The sequence below is a fragment of the Chelonia mydas genome, chromosome 1 (genome assembly GCF_015237465.2).
Source record: "Chelonia mydas isolate rCheMyd1 chromosome 1, rCheMyd1.pri.v2, whole genome shotgun sequence".
Classification (NCBI taxonomy): domain Eukaryota; kingdom Metazoa; phylum Chordata; order Testudines; family Cheloniidae; genus Chelonia; species Chelonia mydas.
This window is the reverse complement of record NC_057849.1, coordinates 245,616,139-245,638,865: the sequence shown is the minus strand read 5'-3', so window position 1 is coordinate 245,638,865 and position 22,727 is coordinate 245,616,139. Positions and strand designations below refer to the sequence as shown.

Sequence of the window (22,727 nt, the reverse complement as noted above, 5' to 3'; positions counted from 1 at the left end):
GTGAAAATAAAAAGTAAGGGTTTTGGACAATATGTGAAACATAGGTAACATACAGAAATGTCCTCCATAAAATTAGAAGGAAGGTGGTTTTTCCCAATTGGATCTTGAGGTCAGCCTTTATGTTCTAACCTCCAGCAAAAGCGGTAGTTTAAAAAAATAAATTCTTAAAACAGCATCAATATTCACAAAAAGGGCATGGGGGCATTGTTCCATTGCAGTGACACAAACCCCCTTCCAAAGCAAAGCTGAACAGAATTGATCTGCTTTGCAAGATTTAACATTCCATTAATCATGCTTCTAGAGCTATTTATAGATAGTGGCATCAATTACTAGTGACTGTTCTTTCACATGGTCATCATGAAGCAGTAATTTGTTTAATAGACGGGAATAATTTATGCTGCCAAAGGTGTAGGAAAAACCAGAAGTAGTTTAATACAATAGAATGATGTTAGAATCCTATAAGATCAAAGCACACGACAGATCCCACATGTCCGGAACTGACTGCTGACAATTGCCATGTCTTCATGTCATTCATTCATTCTGCAACCTAACATGCTATGTTTTGAGGGTTTTTTATTTTTTTAAACCACAGCTGCACACAATACAGATCTTCATTCAGCTGTCTGAATGATACTCAGGTCCATTTTGTGAGCCAATACCATCAATAAAGATCCCAGTATGATAGGAGTAATTCAAATTTTTCCCTTCAGTGTGCATTACTGTGGATTTATCAACACTGAATTTCAGTGGCCATTCACATTACCCATTCACATAGCTCAGTTAGGCCCCTCTCAAGGTGCTTTCCTCACAGTCTTCCCCAGATTTGAAGTACCTACATTTTGTGGCAACTATAAATTTCACTTCACTCCTCAGCTCCTTTTGAGAAATTAATAAATATGTTAAATAAGTCTTATTGCTGAAGTGAGGCACCGCACAGTTAACCTTTTGCCGTGTTGAAAAATGACCATTTATTCCTACCCTGAGATATCTGAGTTTAGTCATCCAGCAATCTCATAATATTCCATCCACTGCCTTCTTCATTCTATTCAGCTTAATGGTAGCCAACACTTTACCCAGGGTTGAGAGAAGTACCTCTCCAGTTCGTGCATGAAGATCACCCTTTTTGGCAATGCCTCGCTGATACCATCTTTCCAGTCTTTTGGCACTTGTGCTTTCACCCATATTTCATTTAAGAGTTTTGCTAGCTGCTCACTCAGAATTTTGCCTGCTACCTTTAGTACTTCTGCTTGAATTCTATCAACCCCAAGAGCTTTCCCCTGTTTGTAGCCTGATAGTTGTTTTAATTTCATCAGCTATTAATGGTGCCTCTTCTATTTCGAACTTAGCATTGGCATTACTCTCAAAGCTGTGCAGCAATTATCCAGATAGATCAGGCTGTGAACAAATATTCAATCTTTGACAGATAATCAAAAATGCTACTGCTTGGCAAAAGCCCATCTTAATCAACTTTAAGAAAGCATTCAATAGTGTCCACAGAGAGACCCTGTGAAACATGGCGGATACCAGGCAAGCTGATCAACATGATAAGGAGTTTATATGATGGAAGCAGACGTGCAATCAGATCGGATACAGGCCTAGCTGAGTGGTTCAATATTGTGAGTGGAATTAGACAAGAGCACATGTTAATACCAATCCTCTGTGTTTGCAATAGACGGGGTGATAAAGCGGGCAACAAAAAGCATGTTGGTGGTGTACAACGGGTGTGCAGAGATGAGTTACACAACCTTGAGTTTGCCACCGACATTACTGTACTAAGTATAATGTGGAAAGAAATGACTGTACTTACATCAGAGGCAGAACAGGAAACAGCAAAAATTGGATTGCAAATAAATACAGAGAAAACCAAGATTATGAAGGTAAGAAACTGCACAATAGATGCAAGAGTGTACACAGAAAAGAATCAAAGAGATAGAAGAGTTCTATTATCTGGGGAGTGTGATGAAATTCGAAGGTGGCTACGATAAAGATATTCATATGAAATTAGGAAAAGCAAACACTACTTTTAGAAGGATGAACAACATCTGTTCATACAGACGTCTCCACACTAAACTAAAGGCCAGATTATACAATGTGATTATACTTAGCATGCTACTGTATGGAGAAGAGAGGTAGTTAACAAAAAAAGAGATATTGGAGGCTGCCCATCACAGATGGCTGAGGAAGATATTACACATTTTATGGAAATAAAATATCAAAGAAAAGTCTCAAGTGGATGGGAAATTTACATGATATGGAAAATGGGAAACATGTTAAGCAAGCATTGAATTGGGTACTCCAGAGAGGAAAGAAAAAGGGAGGAAGGCCAAGGAAGAACTGCCAGAAGTCAGTGACAGAGGATATTGAATGAACTGGCGTCACCTGGGAAGAATTACTTCAACTAGTGGGTGACTGCTATCAATGGAAGAACTGGACTGCCCGGGTGTAAGCAGCACAGGAACCCCTAAGGGACTAAGGAGAAGCCTGGATAGATTGACAGCATAAGATCTACTGAAGGATTAGTGGGGTAAAATCAATAAGTTTACCTGGAAGTTACTGGTGCATTATACCCAATATATTCACATTATACATATCAGGTAAATTATAACCGAGAGTATTCAGATCCATTTTGTAAGTCTTCATTGCCACAGACTGCACAAGAACTCCATTTTCAATATTTGATTGATAAATGTGTGGGTAGCTGTAATTGGAGTAATCCGATTAGGTTCTGCCAATCAAAAAGAAGGTGAGTAGTGGTAAGAAACTAATTTATTCAACTGTCTGAAATTTCCAAGAAGGAAGAGTTCCTCACACTTGACAGGTGAAACCAGTAGGACTACTTGAATGCCTGTAGAAACTCAATGGTTACAGTTTGCAAACTTTGAGGCATATCAAACTTAGAACATAAATTGCAGAAAGCAATATGCAAATCTAGAGTCAAAATAGGACAAATATATTATGGATAACTTAATTACCTAAAGCTTGCTCAAAGAAATTTAGGAACACAATAGCAGAAAGGATCCAACTATGTACTGCATAAAATTAGCCTATGTCAATCACATAGGTAGTAGCAAAAAGTAAGATCTGGTTCTCCCACTGTTCACACACCTAGGGAAGAGGAGCAAATCAAATGGTTCTTTTACTGTAATTAGAAGGTTGGTGTTCTAATTTAGAGAAAGGTGTGACAAAAGTCAGAACTCCGAGTAACAAGCACTGTTGTCCCTATGCAGAACAGTGCTCAAACTCCTATTTAGTTTCTGGAATTCCTAAATGCCTTGGGGATAAAAGAAAAGTCTAGGAAACAGTCCCATGTTGCCTGGTATTTTGTAAATACTGCATTGCCTTTGTTGTTGTGATTAACTTGTGATATTTTAAATACAGAAACCCATATTTATATACATACAAAATGGTGGTGTGTTAAAGGTTTTATGGGCATAAGTGTGCAATGATTACTATGCAGCTCATCTTCAACAAGTACCATAACATCTTTACACGCACAGCGTGAGAAACCACAGTAACCTGTGATGAACAGAAAGCTTTTCTGTATCATTATAAAAAAATTTCTATTCCTTACAGTTGAAGAAAATCATCCAAACATTCAGTTTATGTAAATGGCTGTAGTTGTGTCCTAAATCTGCAGATAGACAGTCCAAGTGACTGATTCTCATAAGCTTTCCCCAAGTAGAAAAGAGTGAAAACTATGGGCAGCAGCAAGGGCAGGAGGCACTGGAGCTGCTTGTTAGAGAGAACCATGTAGCAACGTAGGAAAGGTAGAACTTAGACATCCGACTACCCTTGTAGAAGCCAAGAGACTAAAAGGGGAAATAAAAGGGGGAAATGGAGTGAAAGAAAAAAATTGTTCCTCCCCCCTTCCAGTAGCCAAAGGAGGGTGGGGCAAAGGAGACAGACTTCAAATTCAGACTAAAAGCAACAGATAATACAAAAAAAAAAAATTGAAGTCTCAAGTAAGTTTCAGAGACACCACTGCTGGTTTGAAATGTAGCAGCCTCACCCATTTCCAGCATCTTGAGATTGGCAGGAAGAGGGGGAAGCCGTTGGCTTTGACAATAGGGCCTTATGTCTTTCATCTCATTCTGAGGCTAGGAATGTTGATGTCCCTAAGTGTCCACCTCTGAAGTCAATGGGAGTTCTTCCACTGTCTTCACTGACTAATGGATCAGGCTCAAGTTGTCTGGTAAAGTTTCCAGGCCCCAGGAATGGATCCCTCAAGGGCTATAGGTGTTAGAATGGAGGTGGACAGAGTTGGAAGAGATTGATGGAATGAATTAGAAGAGGCACAGTGTATATTCCATAAACAAAATCTATTTGAAAGGGATTACATTTAGTTAAGCGCAAAATCCCCCTAATGCAAAATGATAAAAACAAAAATCCACTAAATTACAGGACCTCTCTTAACCATACAGCATATTTCCACCGATGGTGACTGACTCCTTTTTTTAAAACAAGGAACCTTCTTCATCCTCCAGCCCAACACACCTTAATCTTCCCGGCAGTATAATACAAAATTTCAGAAAGCAAATATTCAGCTTTAACACGTGCACACATTAACCATCTGATGGGTCACTAAAGGTATGTCTAGGCTCAAGTGAAGGTGCACACACAGGCATACCCATTCTACCTTTAATCTGGCTAGTGTGGGTATGGCCCAGCAACCCACGTACATACTCTGGCTCCCCAGACAGCTTAAACTCCGGTCACTAGTCCATGCCACCCTGCCTATGCTATAGTATTGTTACCTGGGCAAGTTAGATCAAAACTAGCAGGGATATGCCTACCCATGCTATAATTATACTTTAAAGTGGTGTGGAAACATACCCAAGAATTCTAGAAGAAGTATAAGGTCATCACTAAAGTTTTGTGTTAGGTGATGTCATAAAAATAAAGGGAAGGATAACCACCTTTCTGTATACCATGCTATAAAATGCCTCCTGGCCAGAGGCAAAACCCTTTCACCTGTAAAGGGTTAAGAAGCTAAGATAACCTCGCTGGCACCTGACCAAAATGACCAACAAGGAGACAAGATACTTTCAAGTCGGGAAGGGGTGGGAAACAAAGGGTTCGTCCGTCTGTGTGATGCTTTTGCAGGGAACAGATCAGGAATGCAGTCTCAGAACTTCTGTTAGTAAGTAATCTAACTAGAAATGCGTTAGATTTCCTTTTGTTTAATGGCTGGTAAAATAGTTGTGCTGGATGGAATGTATATTCCTGTTTTTGTCACTTTTTGTAACTTAAGGTTTTGCCGAGAGGGATTCTCTATGTTTTGAACCTGATTACCCTGTAAGGTATTTACCATCCTGATTTTACAGAGGTGATTCTTTTACCTTTTCTTTAATTAAAATTCTTCTTTTAAGAACCTGATTGCTTTTTCATTGTTCTTAAGAACCAAGGGTTTAGGTCTGTGTTCACCTGTACAAATCTGTGAGGATTTTTATCAAGCCTTCCCCAGGAAAGGGGGTGTAGGGGTTGGGGGGATATTTTGGGGGAAGACATCTCCAAGTGGGCTCTTTCCCTGTTCTTTGTTTAACACTCTTGGTGGTGGCAGCATACGGTTCAAGAACAAGGCAAAGTTTGTATCTTGGGGAAGTTTTTAACCTAAGCTGGTAAAAATAAACTTAGGGGGTCTTTCATGCAAGTCCCCACATCTGTACCCTAGAGTTCAGAGTGGGGAAGGAACCTTGACAGGTGAGGAGACTAATATTAATATGTAGCATTACCTTATCTGCTGGAGAATGAATCATAGAATCATACAATTGTAGGAATGGTGGCGCAGCGGGACTAAGGCTCCCTACCTGCCCTGGCTCCGCGCCGCTCCTGGAAGTGACTGACACGTCCCTGGGGGAGAGGAGCGGTCCAGGGGGTCTCTGCATGCTGCCCCCACCCCGAGCACTGACTCCACAGCTCCCATTGGCCAGGAACTGCAGCGGCGGTGCCTGCAGGCAGGGGCAGCGTGCAGAGACCACTTCCCCCCCACCCAAGAGCCACTGCTAGAGGAATGTCCAGGTCTCTTTCAGGGCTGCCCAAGGTAAGCGCTGCCTAACCGGAGCCCTCACCCTGCACCCAAACTCCCTCCCAGAGCCTGCACCCCAACCCCACCTACCCCAGCCTGGTGAAAGTGAGTGAGGGTTGGGGAGAGCCAGTGATGGAGGGAGGGGGTATGGACTGAGCGGGAGGACGGGGCCTCGGTGAAGGGGGCTGGGCAAGGGCTAAGCGGGGCAGGGGAGGAGATGGGGGTCCCCAAAATTTTTTAAATCAAAATGGGGGTCCTCGGGTTGCTAAAGTTTAAAAACCACTGATCTAGACCATCCCTGACAGATGTTTGTCTTATCTGTTCTTAAAGATCTTCATTGATGGAGATTCCACAACCTCCCTAGGCAATTTATTCCACCCTGACAGTTAGAAAGTTTTTCCTAATGTCTAACCTAAACTACCCTTGCTGCAATTTAAGCCCATTGCCTCTTGTCCTATCCACGGAAGTTAAGGAGAACAATTTTTCTCCCACTTCCTTGTAACAACCTTTTATGTACTTGATAACTGTTATGTCCCCATGCAGTCGTCTCTTCTCCAGATTAAACAAAACCAATTTTTTCAATCTTCCCTCACGGGTCATGTTTTCTAGACCTTTAAATCATTTTTATTGCTCTTCTATGGACTTTCTCCAATTTCTCCACATATTTCCTGAAATGTGGTGCCCAGAACTGGACACAATACTCCAGTTAAGGCCTAATCAGTATGGAAGAATTAATTCTTCTGTCTCGTTTACAATACACCTGCTAATACATCCCAGAATGGTGTTTACTTTTTTTGACAACAGTGTTACTCTGTTCACTCATATTTAGCTTGTGATATACTATGACCCCCAGAGTCCTTTCTGCAGTACTCCTTCCTAGGCAGTAATTTCACATTTTGTATGTGTGCAACTGACTGTTCCGTCCTAAGTGGAGTACTTTGCATTTGTCCTTATTGAATTTCATCCTATTTACTTCAGACCTATTTCTCCAGTTTGTCCAGATCATTTTGAATTTTAATCCTATCCTCCAAAGCACTTACAACCCCTCCCAACTTGGTATCATCCACTAACTTTGGAAATGTACTCTCTGTGCCATTATCTAATCAGGGGTCGGCAACCTTTTAGAAGTGGTGTGCCGAGACTTTATTTATTGACTTAAATTTAAGGTTTTGTGTGCCAATAATACATTTGAACGTTTTTTAGAAGGTCTCTATGAGTCTATATATTATATAACTGAACTACTGTCATATGTAAACAAGGTTTTCAAAATGTTTAAGAAGCTTCATTTAAAATTAAATTAAAATGCTGATCTTACACCGCCAGCCCGCTCAGCCCGCTGCCGGCTTGAGGTTCCGTTCACCTAGGCCGGCAGCGGGCTGAGAGGGGCCTGCGGCCGGGACCCCGGCTGGCAAGGGGCCGGCAGCCAAAACCCCAGACCGGCAGTGGGCTGAGCAGGGCCGGCGGCCAGGACCCCAGACCAATGGTGGGCTGAGCGGCTCAGCCCGCTGCCGGTCTGGGGTTCCGTCCGCCGGCTCCTGCCAGCCAGGGTCCTGGCTGCCGGCCCCTCTCAGCCCGCTGCTGGTCCGGGATCCCGGCCCTGTCCACATAGAGTAGGTACCTACCTTCTCCCTGGTTCTAGGCCATTCTCTTCCTCTCTCTGCACTGAGCTGAGGGTGGGAGTGCGCTGAGCACAGGGCTGGGGGTGAAGGAGCAGGCTGGGGTTTGGGGTGTAGGGTCTGGCCAGGAGCTAGAATGAGGGAGGGGGCTCAGGGTTGGGGCAGGAGGTTTGGGTGTGGAGTGCTTACCTGGGCAGCTCTTATTTGGTGCAAGGGGTGCAGGTGGGAATGTGGGGGGGGGAAGGAGCTCCCGTTTGGTGCTCAGGGTGGGGGTGGGGATGTGAGGGGTGCAAGAGTCAGGGCATGGGGCTGGGTATGTGTGGGGGGTGCCGAAGTCAGGGCTGGGGTTGTGCGGGGTTGGGGGGGTGGAGGGGGCCAGGGTCATGGCAGTGCTCCCAGCCCCCTGCCCTGAGCGGTTCACGGCAGGAGGCTGGAGGGGATATGCCGATTCCACCCCCTTCCCCAAGGTCCCCGGAGCAGTGAGTGCGCTGTGGCTCCGCTTCTCCCTCTCCCTCTCCTTGGCAAGGGCCATCAGCTGATGGGCGACAGGGAAAGAGAGAAAGAGAGGCAGGAACCCCGCACGCTGGGGGAAGAGGCGGGGGAAGAGGGAGCTCGCCTGCCCTGCAAGGAGAGAGCGGGGGGCGGAGAAGAACGGGCCGGGCCGGATTTTTAATGGCACGCTGCTGTCTTTGGCATGTGTGCCATAGGTTGCCAACCCCAGATCTAAATCATTGATGAAGCTATTGAACAGAACCTGATCCAGAACTGATCCCTGCAGGACCCCATTCAATATGCCCTTCCAGCATGACCGTGAACCACTGATAATTACTCTCTGGAAATAGTTTTCAAACCAGTTATGCACCCACCTTACAGTAGAGTGACTGGATGTCTGATTTTATAGGGACAGTCCCGATATTTGGGGCTCTCTCTTATGTAGGCGCCTATTACCCCCCACACTCTGTCCTGATTTTTCATATTTGCTATCTGGGCACCCTACCTTATAGTAGCTCCATCTAGATTGTATTTCCCTAGTTTGCTTATGAGAGTCATGTGACAGTATCAAAAGCCTTAATAAAGTCAAGATATATCACATCTACCACTTCCCCCTCATCCATAAGGTTTATAACACTGTCAAAGAAAGTTATAAGGAAACTTATTTTCTAGGTGTTTGCTGATTGTTTAATTATTTGCTCCATTTTTTTTCCAGATACTGAAGTTAAGCTGACTGGTCTGTAATTCCCCAGTCATTTGCCTTTTTTAGATTGGCACTATATTTTCCCTTTTCCAGTCCTCTGGAATCTCTCCCGTTTTCCATAACTTTTCGAAGATAATTGTTAATGGCTCAGATATCTCCTAGCTCAGCTCCTTGAGTATTCTAGGATGTATTTCATCAGGCCTTGGTCACTTGAAGGCATCTAACTTGTCTAAGTAATTCTTAACTTGTTCTTTCCCTATTTTAGCCTCTGATCCTACCTCATTTTCACTGGCATTCACTATGATAGATGTCCAAATGCTACTAACCTTTTGTTGAAAACTGAAACAAAGTCATTTAGCACTTCCGCCATTTCCACATTTTCTGCTATTGTTTTTTCCCCCCTCATTGACTAACGGGCCTACCCTGTCCTTCGTTTTCCTCTTGCTTCTAAATGTATTTGTAGAATGTTCTTTTGTTACCCTTCATGGCTCTAACTAGTTTAATCTCATTTTGTGCCTTGCCCTTTCTAATTCTGTGCCTACATACCTGTGTTATTTGTGAATAGGATGGAAGAGACAGGAGAGAACAACTGTTAATAACTTCAACTGCAACCTAACTTCTTCAAACGTCCATTCATCATTACCCAGCAACGAAGTTTAACTATAAAGTCTAAACAAGCCAGTCTTTTATTAGCAACAGGGTGGATTGCTTTAAATCAAGTGATTTAAATCACCAATTTTAATTATGAATTAAACCATTAGTTTTAATTGTGTTTTGCATTTGTACTTTAGTTATTTCCCTACCATTGGTGAATAACCCTTAAAACATGTTGACTTGCAACTGAGTATACCCTTTACATTAAATTTGGTGCTTCTTTTTGTTAAACAGGAGGATACAATATATTTACTTAAGCCAATGTATAGTTTAAACTTATTTTTATTCAGACTCTTAATTTTTACATTTTTTATTGCTAGAAAATGATGGATGCATTTCTTATTTACATCATGATTAATTATTTTACTTCTGATTTGTGTCAAGTTCTATTTGCACAAAACATTTTCGTTTTTATTAAAACAAACTACTTTACCTGTGCTGGATACATAGGGGAAAAAATTTATCAAAATGTGTTTTTCATTTAAAACTGACTTATTAAAAAAAAAAGTACACCAGACCCTTGCTAGAACACGGGATTTGAGATCCATGCACGGTACTGTGTTAACGCGGCAACCGCGTTAAAATTAATTGCAATTAAAGTAATTAAATTGGGATCCATGGCCACGACCACATTATATGCGAATTCACACTATATAGACACGTTCTAGCAATGGTCCAGTATATTATCTGTAGTTAGTGAACTGAACTGATTGTTTCTGGTCCCCATGTCCTTCAAGATTTTAGAACTAGATGATCTCATCTTCTCACACCTAGTTTTTATTCACAGATGGGAAGCAGAAAACAAGCTTTCCTTCTTTTTCAATTCCCAACTGGTTTCTTAACTTTGAAAGAACTAGCTGAACACTCTGAAACGAAAAATATTCGCAAAAAGAAAAGGAGTACTTGTGGCACCTTAGAGACTAACCAATTTATCTGAGCATAAGCTTTCGTGAGCTACAGCTCACTTCATCGGATGCATACTGTAGAAAGTGTAGAAGATCTTTTTATATACACACAAAGCATGAAAAAATATCACACACATTGTAAGGAGAGTGATCACTTTAGATAAGCTATTACCAGCAGGAGAGTGGGGTGAGAGGAGGTATTTTTTCATGCTGTGTGTGTATATAAAAAGATCTTCTACACTTTCCACAGTATGCATCCGATGAAGTGAGCTGTAGCTCACGAAAGCTTATGCTCAAATAAATTGGTTAGTCTCTAAGGTGCCACAAGTACTCCTTTTCTTTTTGAGAATACAGACTAACACGGCTGTTACTCTGAAACCTAAAAATATTCTCTACACTTGCAGAAAAGGCTATTGCTATCAAAAGGTGGTTTAGGACTTCAACAAACTCTGGTTCCAAGTGCTTAGCCACGGTCTTCCAACAGCTCAGTGGTTTGACTTTCTTTAAAACTTGGCCACAAATGTTGACTCCTTATTTCTGTATTTAATGTAAATGATTTTAATAGATTGTAAGTTTTGGCTTTAACATAGGTTGTGTCACAACTAGGACATGGACAGTCAGACCTAGTGATCAGACCAGGAGTCAGGTACTGGGAAGTCAGAGTGGAAGATGGGCCAGAGGGCAAACAGAGTGTCAGGCAGGCTCAAGTTACCAGGAGACTGTGGTGGGGTACCAGGTTACAGGCAGCAATCAAATAGCTAAGCTGAGGACAAACCACAGTTGGCAGCTGGAGTCTAGTGTTTATTGAAAGTGGAGTCTGGAGCAGAAACGGGCAGACAGTCTGCGTTGCTGCTCAGAGAGCTCCCCTTCAGGGCTTCCTGGTTTATATACTGGTATTTGCCAATCAGGGGGTTGCAAAAAGGACTGCCACTCCAGCCCTGCTGTACTTCCTGCTGAGCCCAGCTTCACAGGGTCCTCCCACAGAAGCCCAGCCTAAGCCTCCTGTGGCTGTGTAGAAGTCAGCAGCCTAGAACCCTCAAGGTCCCAGGTTCCAACCCTGTAGGTTCCAACAGGTTGCCACAAGTTTAAAATTAAATAGATTTAAAAATTTAAATAAAAACATCCTTTTAAAAAAAGTCATTGTTTTTTATGCACCTTAGTTAGCAAGACATCTGAGATAGATCAGAGAGGAAACTTTTCCTGTAGGTCCTATTTTAAATTAATTTGAACTCCAACGAACAGATATACTCTTAAAACCCCACAAAGTTCAGTCTTTACTCACAGACAATGTGTTGTAAGTTTGGAGAATATACACTGTATTCTTCATGCAAAACAAAGAGGCTGGGGCCCTGCGCTTTAAGGGCTAAAGAGCCTTAACAAAGGCATTACCATGCCTGTAGTAAGATTTTTGGGGGGAGAGGGTGGGAGGCAATAGCAACATAGGGGAAAATGATAATAGGGACAGAGAAGGAACAGTGAGAACAATGTAGGACGTGATACTCGCTTTCCTATAAGGGATCACGGTGTAAAGAGTAAAGGCCAGTAGGGACCGATGGTATAAACAAAAAAAATAGTAAGGAGGTCGATAACATTCCATGGACTATTTTGACAGATTTCACACGTACTTATTGAATAGTTTATTTAACAGACCACACGAAGTGCACTACTATTTTATTCCTTCAAACTGCAAGGGGAACTGCTGTAGAGAGGAAGTGGCATCAGACAGTCACAGTTTGTGTATGTGCCAAATCATTTTTTCAAGCTTTTGTTTCTGTCAAACATTGAAGAGAAAAAGACACTGGATTTCCCAATCCCCTTTAAAAAAAAAGGTAGATAACTGCACAAAAACTAATACAGATGGAAAGTTGTGAAGACAAGTTGATTTCATTTACAATGTGCATTTGTTGGAGTGACAACAGTACTAATATACATTTAAGAACTAAATAGTTCCCTAAATAGTTTTTCTATCATGTAATTATTTAAGGTCCACTTTCTCAATACACTTCTCTAGGAACAAATGCTTTACATCAACAGAAAGTTGTGAATCCCTGCTCTTCAAGTTAAGTAAAGGACTTGGTTCTAGCTTTGGCACATTGCAAAAAACAGGTCCTTAAAACTGTCACTGGTCCAAATCTGAAGAGGTGAAGCTAAATTCTAAATCCTTGCTTTTACCAGATACGCATTTGAGGGATAGCATGATATTTTTGTGACAGCTTCTTTTTAATAAAATGACAGTCATTTGAAATTACTGAGAGGTTTGGAACATAAACTACTGTAAAATGTGTAAGTAGAGAAGCATATAGATGACAAGGCCACAGCTGAAAAAAAAAAAAAGTGTTTATTCCAGGGGTGCATTAATAAAAGGGATTTATTCCATGACAGAACTTGCTTTAGCTCTAAGTTTTGTGTACTCAAACACAGCATTAATTCCTAATAGCAGTGTATGGGGGAAAAGGAAGAATTGAAAAAGGCTATGAGAAAGTCTAATGCAGTCCTAGGATGCATCAGGCGAGGTATTTCCAGTAGACAGGGAAGTGTTAGTACTGTTATACAAGGCACTGGTGAGACCTCATCTGGAATATTGTGTGCAATTCTGGTCTCCCATGTTTAAGAAAGATGAATTCAAAGTGCAACAGGTACAGAGAAGGGCTACTAGGATGATCCAAGGAATGGAAAACCTACCTTATGAGAGGAGACTCAAAGAGCTTGGCTTGTTTAGCCTAACCACAAGAAGGCTGAGGGGAGATAGTTATTTATAGAGAAATCCTAACTCCTCTCCCTCCGTGGTAAGTGCCAATGTGGACACAAGAACAAATGGATATAAGCTGGCTATCAATAAGTTTAGGCTTGAAATTAAGTGAAAATTTCCAACCATCAGGGGAGTGAAGTTCTTGAACAGCCTTCCAAGGGGAGCTGTGGGGACAAAAAAACCTAACTGGCTTCAAGACTGAGCTTGAAACGTTTATGGAGAGGATGGTATGATGAGACTGCCTGCAATGACATGTAGTTGATCTGCGACTGCTAGCAGCAAATATCTCCAACAGCCAGTGATGCGACACTAGATGGGGGAGAGCTCTCAGTTACTAAAGAGAATTCTTTCTGAGGCATCTGGCTGATAGGTCTTGGCCACATGGCTCAGGGTCTAACTGATCACCGTATTTGGGGTCAGGAAGGAATTTTCCCCCAGGTCAGAGTGGCAGAGATCCTGGCGGGGTTTGCCTTCCTCTGCAGCATGGGGCATGGTCACTTGCAGATTTAAAGCAGTGTAAATGATGGATTCTCCGTAACTCTCAAATCAGGATAGACTTCAGGAACTCAGCCAGAGGTTAGGGGTCAATTACAGGAGTGGGTGCGTAAGGTTCTGTGGCCTGCAATGTGCAGGTCAGACTACATGATCATGCTTGTCCCTTCTGACCTTAAAGTCTATGAGACTGGATCAGGATTTTGGATAACAATATATAAAGTCTTTTGCTTTTAAGTCACTGGTTGTATTCTGGGTCATGTTTGCTGACGTGGCTAAAAGGCTTACTATCTAATAGGTGTTCGGTGATTTAAAAGATGAACTTTTGGTGTCTATCCTAATCCCAATGAACAAATATGTAAGTCACAAAAATCATATTCATAACTGACATCAATTGGCATCTTGTTGCTGTTTTCAGCTGATGCATGCAGGACTGAACAGGCATAAAGGCTGAACTACCTTCACCTTTCAAAAAGGACTGAGGTGGGTGAAGCTTATATTACAACTCTTTCGTATGTTCTGTAGATAAGAACTTAATTCACCAGAGTGATCAGTCCAGCAGCTCTCATGAACAGTAAACTCATTTTTATTGAAATCTCAAAGTACAGAAATACATCTGTAAGTGCAACTGCTAAGTTGCCTAGAAAGCATTGCTGAGCTGCATGGGTAACTGTAGGCTAAGAGAGTTGGGAATGAGGGCAAGAATGGACACAATGGACAAATAAAATGTGATCAGCTGTTTACAACAGTACACAAATCAGCTTAGTTCAATGAGGTCTTGGTAACAGATTTAGGACTCATCCCTCATTGATCAATATTTCCCATTTTCACTTTTGGCCAAAGAAAGCGTACTCATCCAGTAAGGATGGTTATACTATGGTATCATGAATAGTGGTCAACAGCACTATTTGGGCTCTTTTTCAAAGTTTTCAAATACCAAATGCACAGTTCCAGAGGTCCTCAAACTCCTTCATAGTATGGACTAGATCTTGGATACATTTTCTCATGAACCGCCTTCCAGCCATTACTCACCATCCTTAAGGCAACTACAGCAACTGAAGTAAATATTTTTAAAAAATACTACCCGCAGAATATCTTTTTTAGCTCTTTAAGCATTAAACAGTCAATTAAAAAAAGTTAACAGTAGTTTCAGGTACAAAAGTGGTTTAAGTCCCCATGCCATTTTTTATGGCTTCACAATTATGTTTTCCTATTTTTAAAGTGTTCCTCGACCAGTGATGTGCAAAAGTCCCACAAAAGCAGGAAAACTGACTACACACAAAACACTGTCAAAAGCACAACAGTTCAAAAAGTACAGAAAATATTTCTCTAATCTTGCAGTGTTTCCCAAATAGTAGGCCCCTGACCTACCACAGGTATCCACCCCCCACACTGGCTCTCACTTCCCCTGGGTAGCAGGCAGCAGTCCGAGGACTGGGATCTGGACAGCAGCAGCGCAGAAGCAGCGGCCTGAGACAGTGAGCAGTCAGCCAGCAGTCTGGAAGAGATGGTGGCCATGGTCGGTCATGGGGAGAGAGAGTGGCCAGCTGGGGCTGTAGGAGGGGGGCAGAACTGGGAAAGTGAGGGCAAGGGGGTTGGAGGGAGTCAACTGGGGTAATGGTGGGTCTCCAAAAGAGACAAAATGCATTTGGGTGTGTCACCTTTGTAAAAAAGGTTTGATAACCGCTGATTTAGGTGATATTTTTAACTATTAGAGAGACAAGCTGGGTGAGGTAGTATTTTTTATTGGACCAACTTCTGCTGGTGAAAGAGACAAGCTTTTGAGCTACACAGAACTTGAAAGCTTGTCTCTTTCACCAACAGAAGTTGGTCCAGCAAAAAAGATATTGCCTCACCCAGCTTGTCTCTCTAATATCCTGGGACTGACAGAGCTTCAACACTGCATACAACCTCTAACTATTTTAAGTTTAAAATTTTAAAAAAATCAAACTTCTACCTGAAATTTAAGTTGACAAATTGCCCCTTAATGAACTGTGTACATTTGTTCTATATTTATTTATTTATACATTTGTTTTATATTTTGTTCCTCTGTACCCCAAACACATGCTTCCCTGATGTCTGGCCCACCTCCTCCTTGCAGATACAACCCAGATACTGGTTTTCCACACCCCATGACATTTCTCTACCATGAGCGATACTAGATACATTACCAGGTCCAAGCACCTACAGTCTCAGGATAGCCAGTTCCTCACCTACTACTTCTATGTAGCAATAGCCCCAAGTGGATGCAAAAAAGGCTGGCTCCACTATCTTGTTTCCTTCCTGCTTTCACTGGTGCCAAGGCTGCTCTTGGTAATGAAGAGCCTGAAATGCCTTACAGAAGTAACTGGAGGCAAAGGAGAACCAGCACTATGACCTCCATCTGTTTGTAAACCACCAGTAGTTCGGAGACCACAGTTTGGAAACCAATGTGTTACCTGCAATACACATTACATGGAAACACAACACTAATCTTCCACACCCAGAATATATATACAGTGAAACAATACTACTCAAAACTAAGTCTGGGAAATAGCTATGCTGACTACGTTTGTTTCATTGACCTAAATTTAAATTTTTGAAAAGTATTCTAAACATCCATTTTTTTATCCCACTTGAAGAAGTTTTGCCTCTTTTGTTGTACGTAAGAGAATCAATCTCCTCAGTGTTAACAGTGTACAAAGCAGCATGTGCAGCAAAGTTGAAATAACCAACAGACTTTGGCAGAATACAAGAATTACACCACACTTTTTGCTTTCATATGTCTACAGATACATTTTTTGGCTTTCAGGTTTGATTCAAACATGGAAAGAGGGGGACAGATGCACAAAAAAATTAAGGTTATGAGCACGTATGCAGGGCTGACTCACCACTGTCCTCTGTTTGTTGGGTAGGAAGACTCTAACAATAGGTTTTTGTGGAGACTTGGGGTTATTCCGTGACATATCTGTGGGGTTCTGATAAACCGAAAGAGATGAAGGTGCTACAGAGAGGCTAGAGGAGGAAGATGATGTAACTGTGTCTGTTGAAGCAGAGCTGGAGACAGAGAAATCAGTTCCATTCCCCATGGATTCCAATAACTGCTGTTCTCTTTGTTGAAGAGCATCTAACTTGCTGGTGTACTCTTCATAGGCCTGTAGAGGAGAAAAAAGTTATTTAAAATCAGTTTGGCATCTTGGATGCATAAGCTGCATTGAGTGTGAATTTGTAGCCATAACACCTTAGGCTGTAATTACAGAAGATTCAAGTTACGCAAAATTAGGCCTGATCAGTTCTATTGACGTTGCTATTGATGTGTTAAGCCAAGTGGATACTGAACCAATAGCTCATCTTTTGATGGAACAGAAAAGCTATCATGACTATCAACTCCAAAGTAAATGCTCCAAAGATACTGTTGTACTTAAAAGAGGTAACTTAAATAATGAGCTTTAACAAAGTTTGCCAGTTACTTCGCTGAACTATGCTAAAACTGATTACTCCCTTGGAACCAAAACCAAACATATGCAGTGTAAGAATGAAGGGGGAAACAAAAGTTTGCATCTCTAGTATACACATTTTAGTATATCATCATGGAGAAATTATAACTTGAAAAGTTGCTAATAACTACAGAATATAAGTGTGGAGCCCAGTCCCAAAGACGAGTTGTGCACTAAACTAAACATGGTTCTCTCTTTTTAAAGTGTCAAGCAATTTAAAAAAAAAGTTCTTATTTTCACTACATTGTTATGCCCCTTCAGGAGTTCATGAATAGCATTTCTTTGCCTCCTGTTTTGATCTCACATTTTTCACCATTGCTGGCTGACAAACTACCCGTTTACTCCTCATCATCCCTCCCCACTCACATTATCAAGGATGCCAGTACAGCTCTTAAAACACAGTTTAGTTAGAAAGTGCACTCAAGTTGGAGGGCTTTTTTCAGCAGGACAAGCAATTGCTGGGTTGGAAAATATTTTTAAAAAGACAGTATTTGGTAACTGTGTGATGAGTTAAATATTTTGAATTCAGTGCATTTCCATCAGATAATTAAAGCTGGCTCAAAATTTTAATCCAAAATTATTTGACAGCGTCCCTTAGTTGAAAAACAGAACACTATCCTTTGAATAGAACAGTTTTTAAGTCTGGCTATAAAAAATTTTTTAATGCACAGACACAAGACAGGAAAAATCACTCATTGTGCTATGGATTTTCCAGCCAGCTGAAGACAAGAAACCCTCAGAACAAATATGACGACACCTGCAATCAGACTCATTTCCAACCAAAAAATATATTATAAATAGCCTAGCTGTATTTTCATCTAGAATGTTGAACTCTGCAGCCACCTCATCAGAAGTGTTTCTGTTGGTTGTATTATTTAATACTAACATTAAACTTTCAGATTAGTTGCAATGATTCTCCGAGTTTGGAGGTTTAAAAAGGTATACACAAGTGCATGCTCTGCATTTTACAGACAAACTAAGATAGATCTCTGCCCCCAAGAGCTTGCCATCTAAATAGCTGAAGAGGATAGATGTTTTTTCCCCTTTATCCTCCACACAAGAAATCAAGACTGATATCAAGGTGCATACTGCCTGCTTTGCTATTAGAGGGGCTTCCTTGTTATAGAAACAAAAAAAAGTCCCACTTAAATCCATTTGTCTCTCTCATGCTTTTCATATGCAATGTTTTCTAGCTATAAACTTCCTCCAATTGATTTTATAGTAAGCTAGATGTGCTGAACTTGTCTTAATTTTTTTATTAGAAATGTTTTACAACTGAACTAACAGAACATCTTAAAGATTTTGGAGTCCAATGCCTATGTGTGGAGAAGCCATTAGTATTCACTGGAGAGAAAAACGAACACTTTTGAAGAGTTTATCATAAGCACTGTATTTCGTCATTTTCGTATTTTTCCTTCACAGCTGCATTTGCAGGTTCAGCTAACCACTCTGCCTTTATTGAGCAAACAGTCTCTCTCTTCCTCATTATCAGCCTTTACCAACTGTTCAGAATGGAGATGTGCTCTGAATTTGTGCCATCATTTCTATGCCAATAGGCTGACAAAGAATTATGACTTCACTGTGGAATTAAGAAAAATTCAGAGATAAACAATCAAATTCAAATACTAAATCTCAAAGAGAACCCAGAAAAACTGAAAAAGAAATTATATAACCTTTATACACCAGAAATGGGTCTAGCGCCTCACAGACACCAAATTCTGCCCTAAATTATACTCCATTGTCAAACACCATTATTCCAGATTTACTCAGGTGTAATTGAGGGCAGAATTTGGCTCTATCTATAGAAGATCAGGTTTTAATACAAGTTTCTCTCCTACTTCCAGGAAAGTGGAATGTTTTTCCATATACGTATAATTCCAGTAAGAGTTATACGCAGAGAATTATCTTAAGATAAACAAATGTTAAAAGTCACAAGCTTCTACTACAGTTTTGCCAATATACTTTTCCAAATCTATTCTTACTTCCTTTTTTCATAAACATTAGCTCAAATAATGTTTTGAAACACACACAGTATCACACTGCTGCAAGATATTTGTGGGTTTAACTTAGTTCCTGGACAAAATTACACATACTTTTCAAAATACGCAGACTGTTTATTTTGGCAACTTAAGATATTACTTTTGCAAACTCAAGTTATACTTCATAGATAAGTCACTTGAATGTAAGCGACAGACACTGGTAAACTAACTTTGGGCTCCTTCCCACCAAAGTCAATGGAAAAAAAAAACCTCATTAACTTTAATGGGTAAAGGAACAGGGCCTGTTAGACTTTAAACAGTTAGTCACAGAGTAATAGAAGAAACAGCAAAAACATGTCGCACAACTAGATATCCATGACTGGATTTTAGCAGTTTGTTTAAAAGTCAATCCCTTTTATAAGCAAAAAGCAATAACAGAACGGAGAGCTGGTCAGAACATTTTCGATTTAATTTCATTTTGTCAAAGCCAAAATGTTTGAGACACACATAGGTTCTGACTGACTGCTTAGTACATGTAACAGTCAGCTGCACAATTGCACCATACTGGAAAAAAACACAAATAATCCTCCTACTATACTTCATTTGGGTACAGATATACAACTATTACACAGAAAGGTTGACTGACCTATGTAAAATGTCAGTTAGAAGACGAGATTCACTTCTATTGAAAGTTGACACAACTTTCACAAATAGAAACTTTGCCTGTCTGTACCACAGAGTTGCACTGGTGCAGCTACACAAATGGCCCTAAAAAAAACCAAATCTAAACAGTCTAGACAAAGCCTTAATAGTCAAAATTAATTTCTGCTCCTTCTTTTGCTTATAATGGTTGATTTAGCTGATAAAAAAACTAATGCTTTAAATAAATGGAGTCTTAGATCATATCTCCACTGTATTGTAAGGAAGGCCAAGTTAGCTGAATATTCTGTCAACATAATGAACAGTTAAAATTGTAATAGGGTTTTATAAAATATCAAAAAAAATTAGGTTGAAATCTGTTACGTGTTTGCTTTTCCAGTGGAAGCAAGCAGTATTCAGCTACAAGACAAGTTTTATAGTTGCTTTTAGCTCCATATACAGCCAAGAAAATAAACACAGAACAGTGGAATGTACACGACTGAGGACATGTAGTACTTGAAGATTAAAAACTGCAGTTTTTAAAGCCTCTATGCTTATCCAGCAACTAAAGGTGGTGAAGTGTGTTCTGATCACCCCCTTTTCACAAGGAACCTGGCACCTGTGTTCTGCACCAGCTGGAGTTTGTGAAAAACCTTATTACGCAAGCCAATCTACAGGGAATTTCACTAATCTAATCTTGTTACAACAGAAATGTGGATAACCATTTCAGAGTCTGACGCGTTACAGAAATGGATGCAAGCTGTCTATTCTCTGACTGGTAAAAACTAGCAACAGAACTTAAATATCTCAGAAAAGAAGAATCTGAAAGACACTCAACCTTTTACTGAAGCACAACGTAGAAACCCTCCCCAAGCATGACCACCTTGGATTTTCTCTGACAGCAGAATTTTCAATACAGCATGACACTACTTGTATCCAAATTCACAGCTATGTGAGTAATTGCATAACCGCCATTGGCTTAAGTTTCCTCCATCAGTAAGAGAGGTAATACTTCCCCCGAACCCTTCTGGGGTATTGGAAATATATTTGTGCTTGTAGAGTGCTTTAGGCTGCTAGATGGAAGGTGCTATGTAAGTGCAAAATATTTCTAAAACTACATTTTTTCTACTCCAATGTTCTACCATATTTTCACTACATTTACTAGTATATCATGAAGGTCACAGAACAGAAATTCAAGCTAGCAGGAACATACAGAAGAAGCAGCCCCAGCAGGTACTGCAGGAGGGACTGTTGAACACTAAAGATATCACTGAAAACTGGACACTGTCCCCTTTGCTAACTGGCTATTTACTCCAGCCCTCTCCCTCACTAAACTTAGACAGATTCATAGATACTAAGGTCAGAAGGGACCATCACCTAGTCTGACCTCCTGCACAACGCAGGTCACAGAATCTCACCCACCCACTCCTGTGAAAAACCTCTCACCTACGTCTGAGCTACTGAAGTCCTCAAATCGTGGTTTAACGATTTCAAGGAGCAGAGAATCCTCCAGCAAGTGACCCATGCCCCATGCTACGGAGGAAGGCGAAAAACCTCCAGGGCCTCTTCCAATCTGCCTTGGAGGAAAATTCCTTCCCGACCCCAAATATGGCGATCAGCTGAACCCTGAGCATATGGGCAAGATTCACGAGCCAGATATTACAGAAAATTCTTTCCTGGGTAACTCAGATCCCACCCCATCTAACACCCCATCACAGGCCATTGCGCCTATTTACCATGAATATTTAATTACCAAAACCATGTTATCCCATCATACCATCTCCTCCATAAACTTATCGAGTTTAATCTTAAAGTCAGATAGATCTTTTGCCCCCACTGCTTCCCTTGGAAGGCTATTCCAAAACTTCACTCCTCTGATGGTTAGAAACCTTCATCTAATTTCAAGTCTAAACTTCCTGGTAGCCAGTTTATATCCATTTGTTCTTGTGTCCACATTGGTACTGAGCTTAAATAATTCCTCTCCCTCTCCGGTATTTATCTCTCTGATATATTTATAGAGAGCAATCATATCTCCCCTCAACCTTCTTTTAGTTAGGTTAAACAAGCCAAGCTCCTTGAGTCTTTTCATAAGACAAGTTTTCCATTCCTCGGATCATCCTAGTAGCCCTTCTCTGTACCTGTTCCGGTTTGAATTCATCCTTCTTAAACATGGGAGACCAAAACTGCACACAGTATTCCAGGTGAGGTCTCACCAGTGCCTTGTATAATGGTACTAAAACCTCCTTATCCCTACTGGAAATACCTCTCCTGGTGCATCCCAAGACCGCATTAGCTTTTTTCACAGCCACATCACATTGGTGGCTCATAGTCATCCTATGATCAACCAATACTCCAAGGTCCTTCTCCTCCTCCGTTACTTCTAATTGATGTGTCCCCAGCTTATAACTAAAATTCTTGTTATTAATCCCTAAATGCATAACGAAAAGGAGTACTTGTGGCACCTTAGAGACTAACCAATTTATTTGAGCATGAGCTTTCGTGAGCTACAGCTCACTTCATCGATGCATACTGTGGAAACTGCAGAAGACATTTTTGTAAATGCATAACCTTACACTTCTCACTATTAAATTTCATCCTATTACTATTATTCCAGTTTACAAGGTCATCCAGATCCTCCTGTATGGTATCCCAGTCCTTTTCTAAATTGGCAATACCTCCCAGCTTTGTATCATCCGCAAACTTTATTAGCACACTCCCACTTTTTGTGCCGAGGTCAATAATAAAAAGATTAAATAAGATTGGTCCCAACACTGATCCTTGAGGAACTCCACTGGTAACCTCCCTCTAGCCTGAGAGTTCACCTTTCAGGATGACCCATCATAGTCTCCCCTTTAACCAGTTCCTTAGCCACCTTTCAATTCTCATATTAATCCCCATCTTCTCCAATTTAACTAATAATTTCCGAAGTGGAACTGGATAATAGACCACTTTAGTTGAACTGTCTCAACCCCCCCACTTGGTAAGGCAATTCCCATC

General features: G+C 40.9%; 1 protein-coding gene across 6 annotated transcripts in view; it reads right to left on the bottom strand.

The window, feature by feature from the left end:
* Window positions 1-22,727, bottom strand: part of BRAF (B-Raf proto-oncogene, serine/threonine kinase) — a 135,417-nt gene that overhangs the window by 67,740 nt on the left and 44,950 nt on the right. For all 6 annotated transcript variants that reach the window (XR_005222412.2, XM_037879076.2, XM_037879057.2 and 3 more), the window contains one exon: window positions 16,507-16,770. Coding sequence is in view for 5 of the 6 variants with exons in the window: in XM_037879076.2 (XP_037735004.1) it covers window positions 16,507-16,770 (264 nt within the window). In the remaining variant the exon portion in view is untranslated. The remainder of the gene's footprint in view (window positions 1-16,506; window positions 16,771-22,727) is intronic.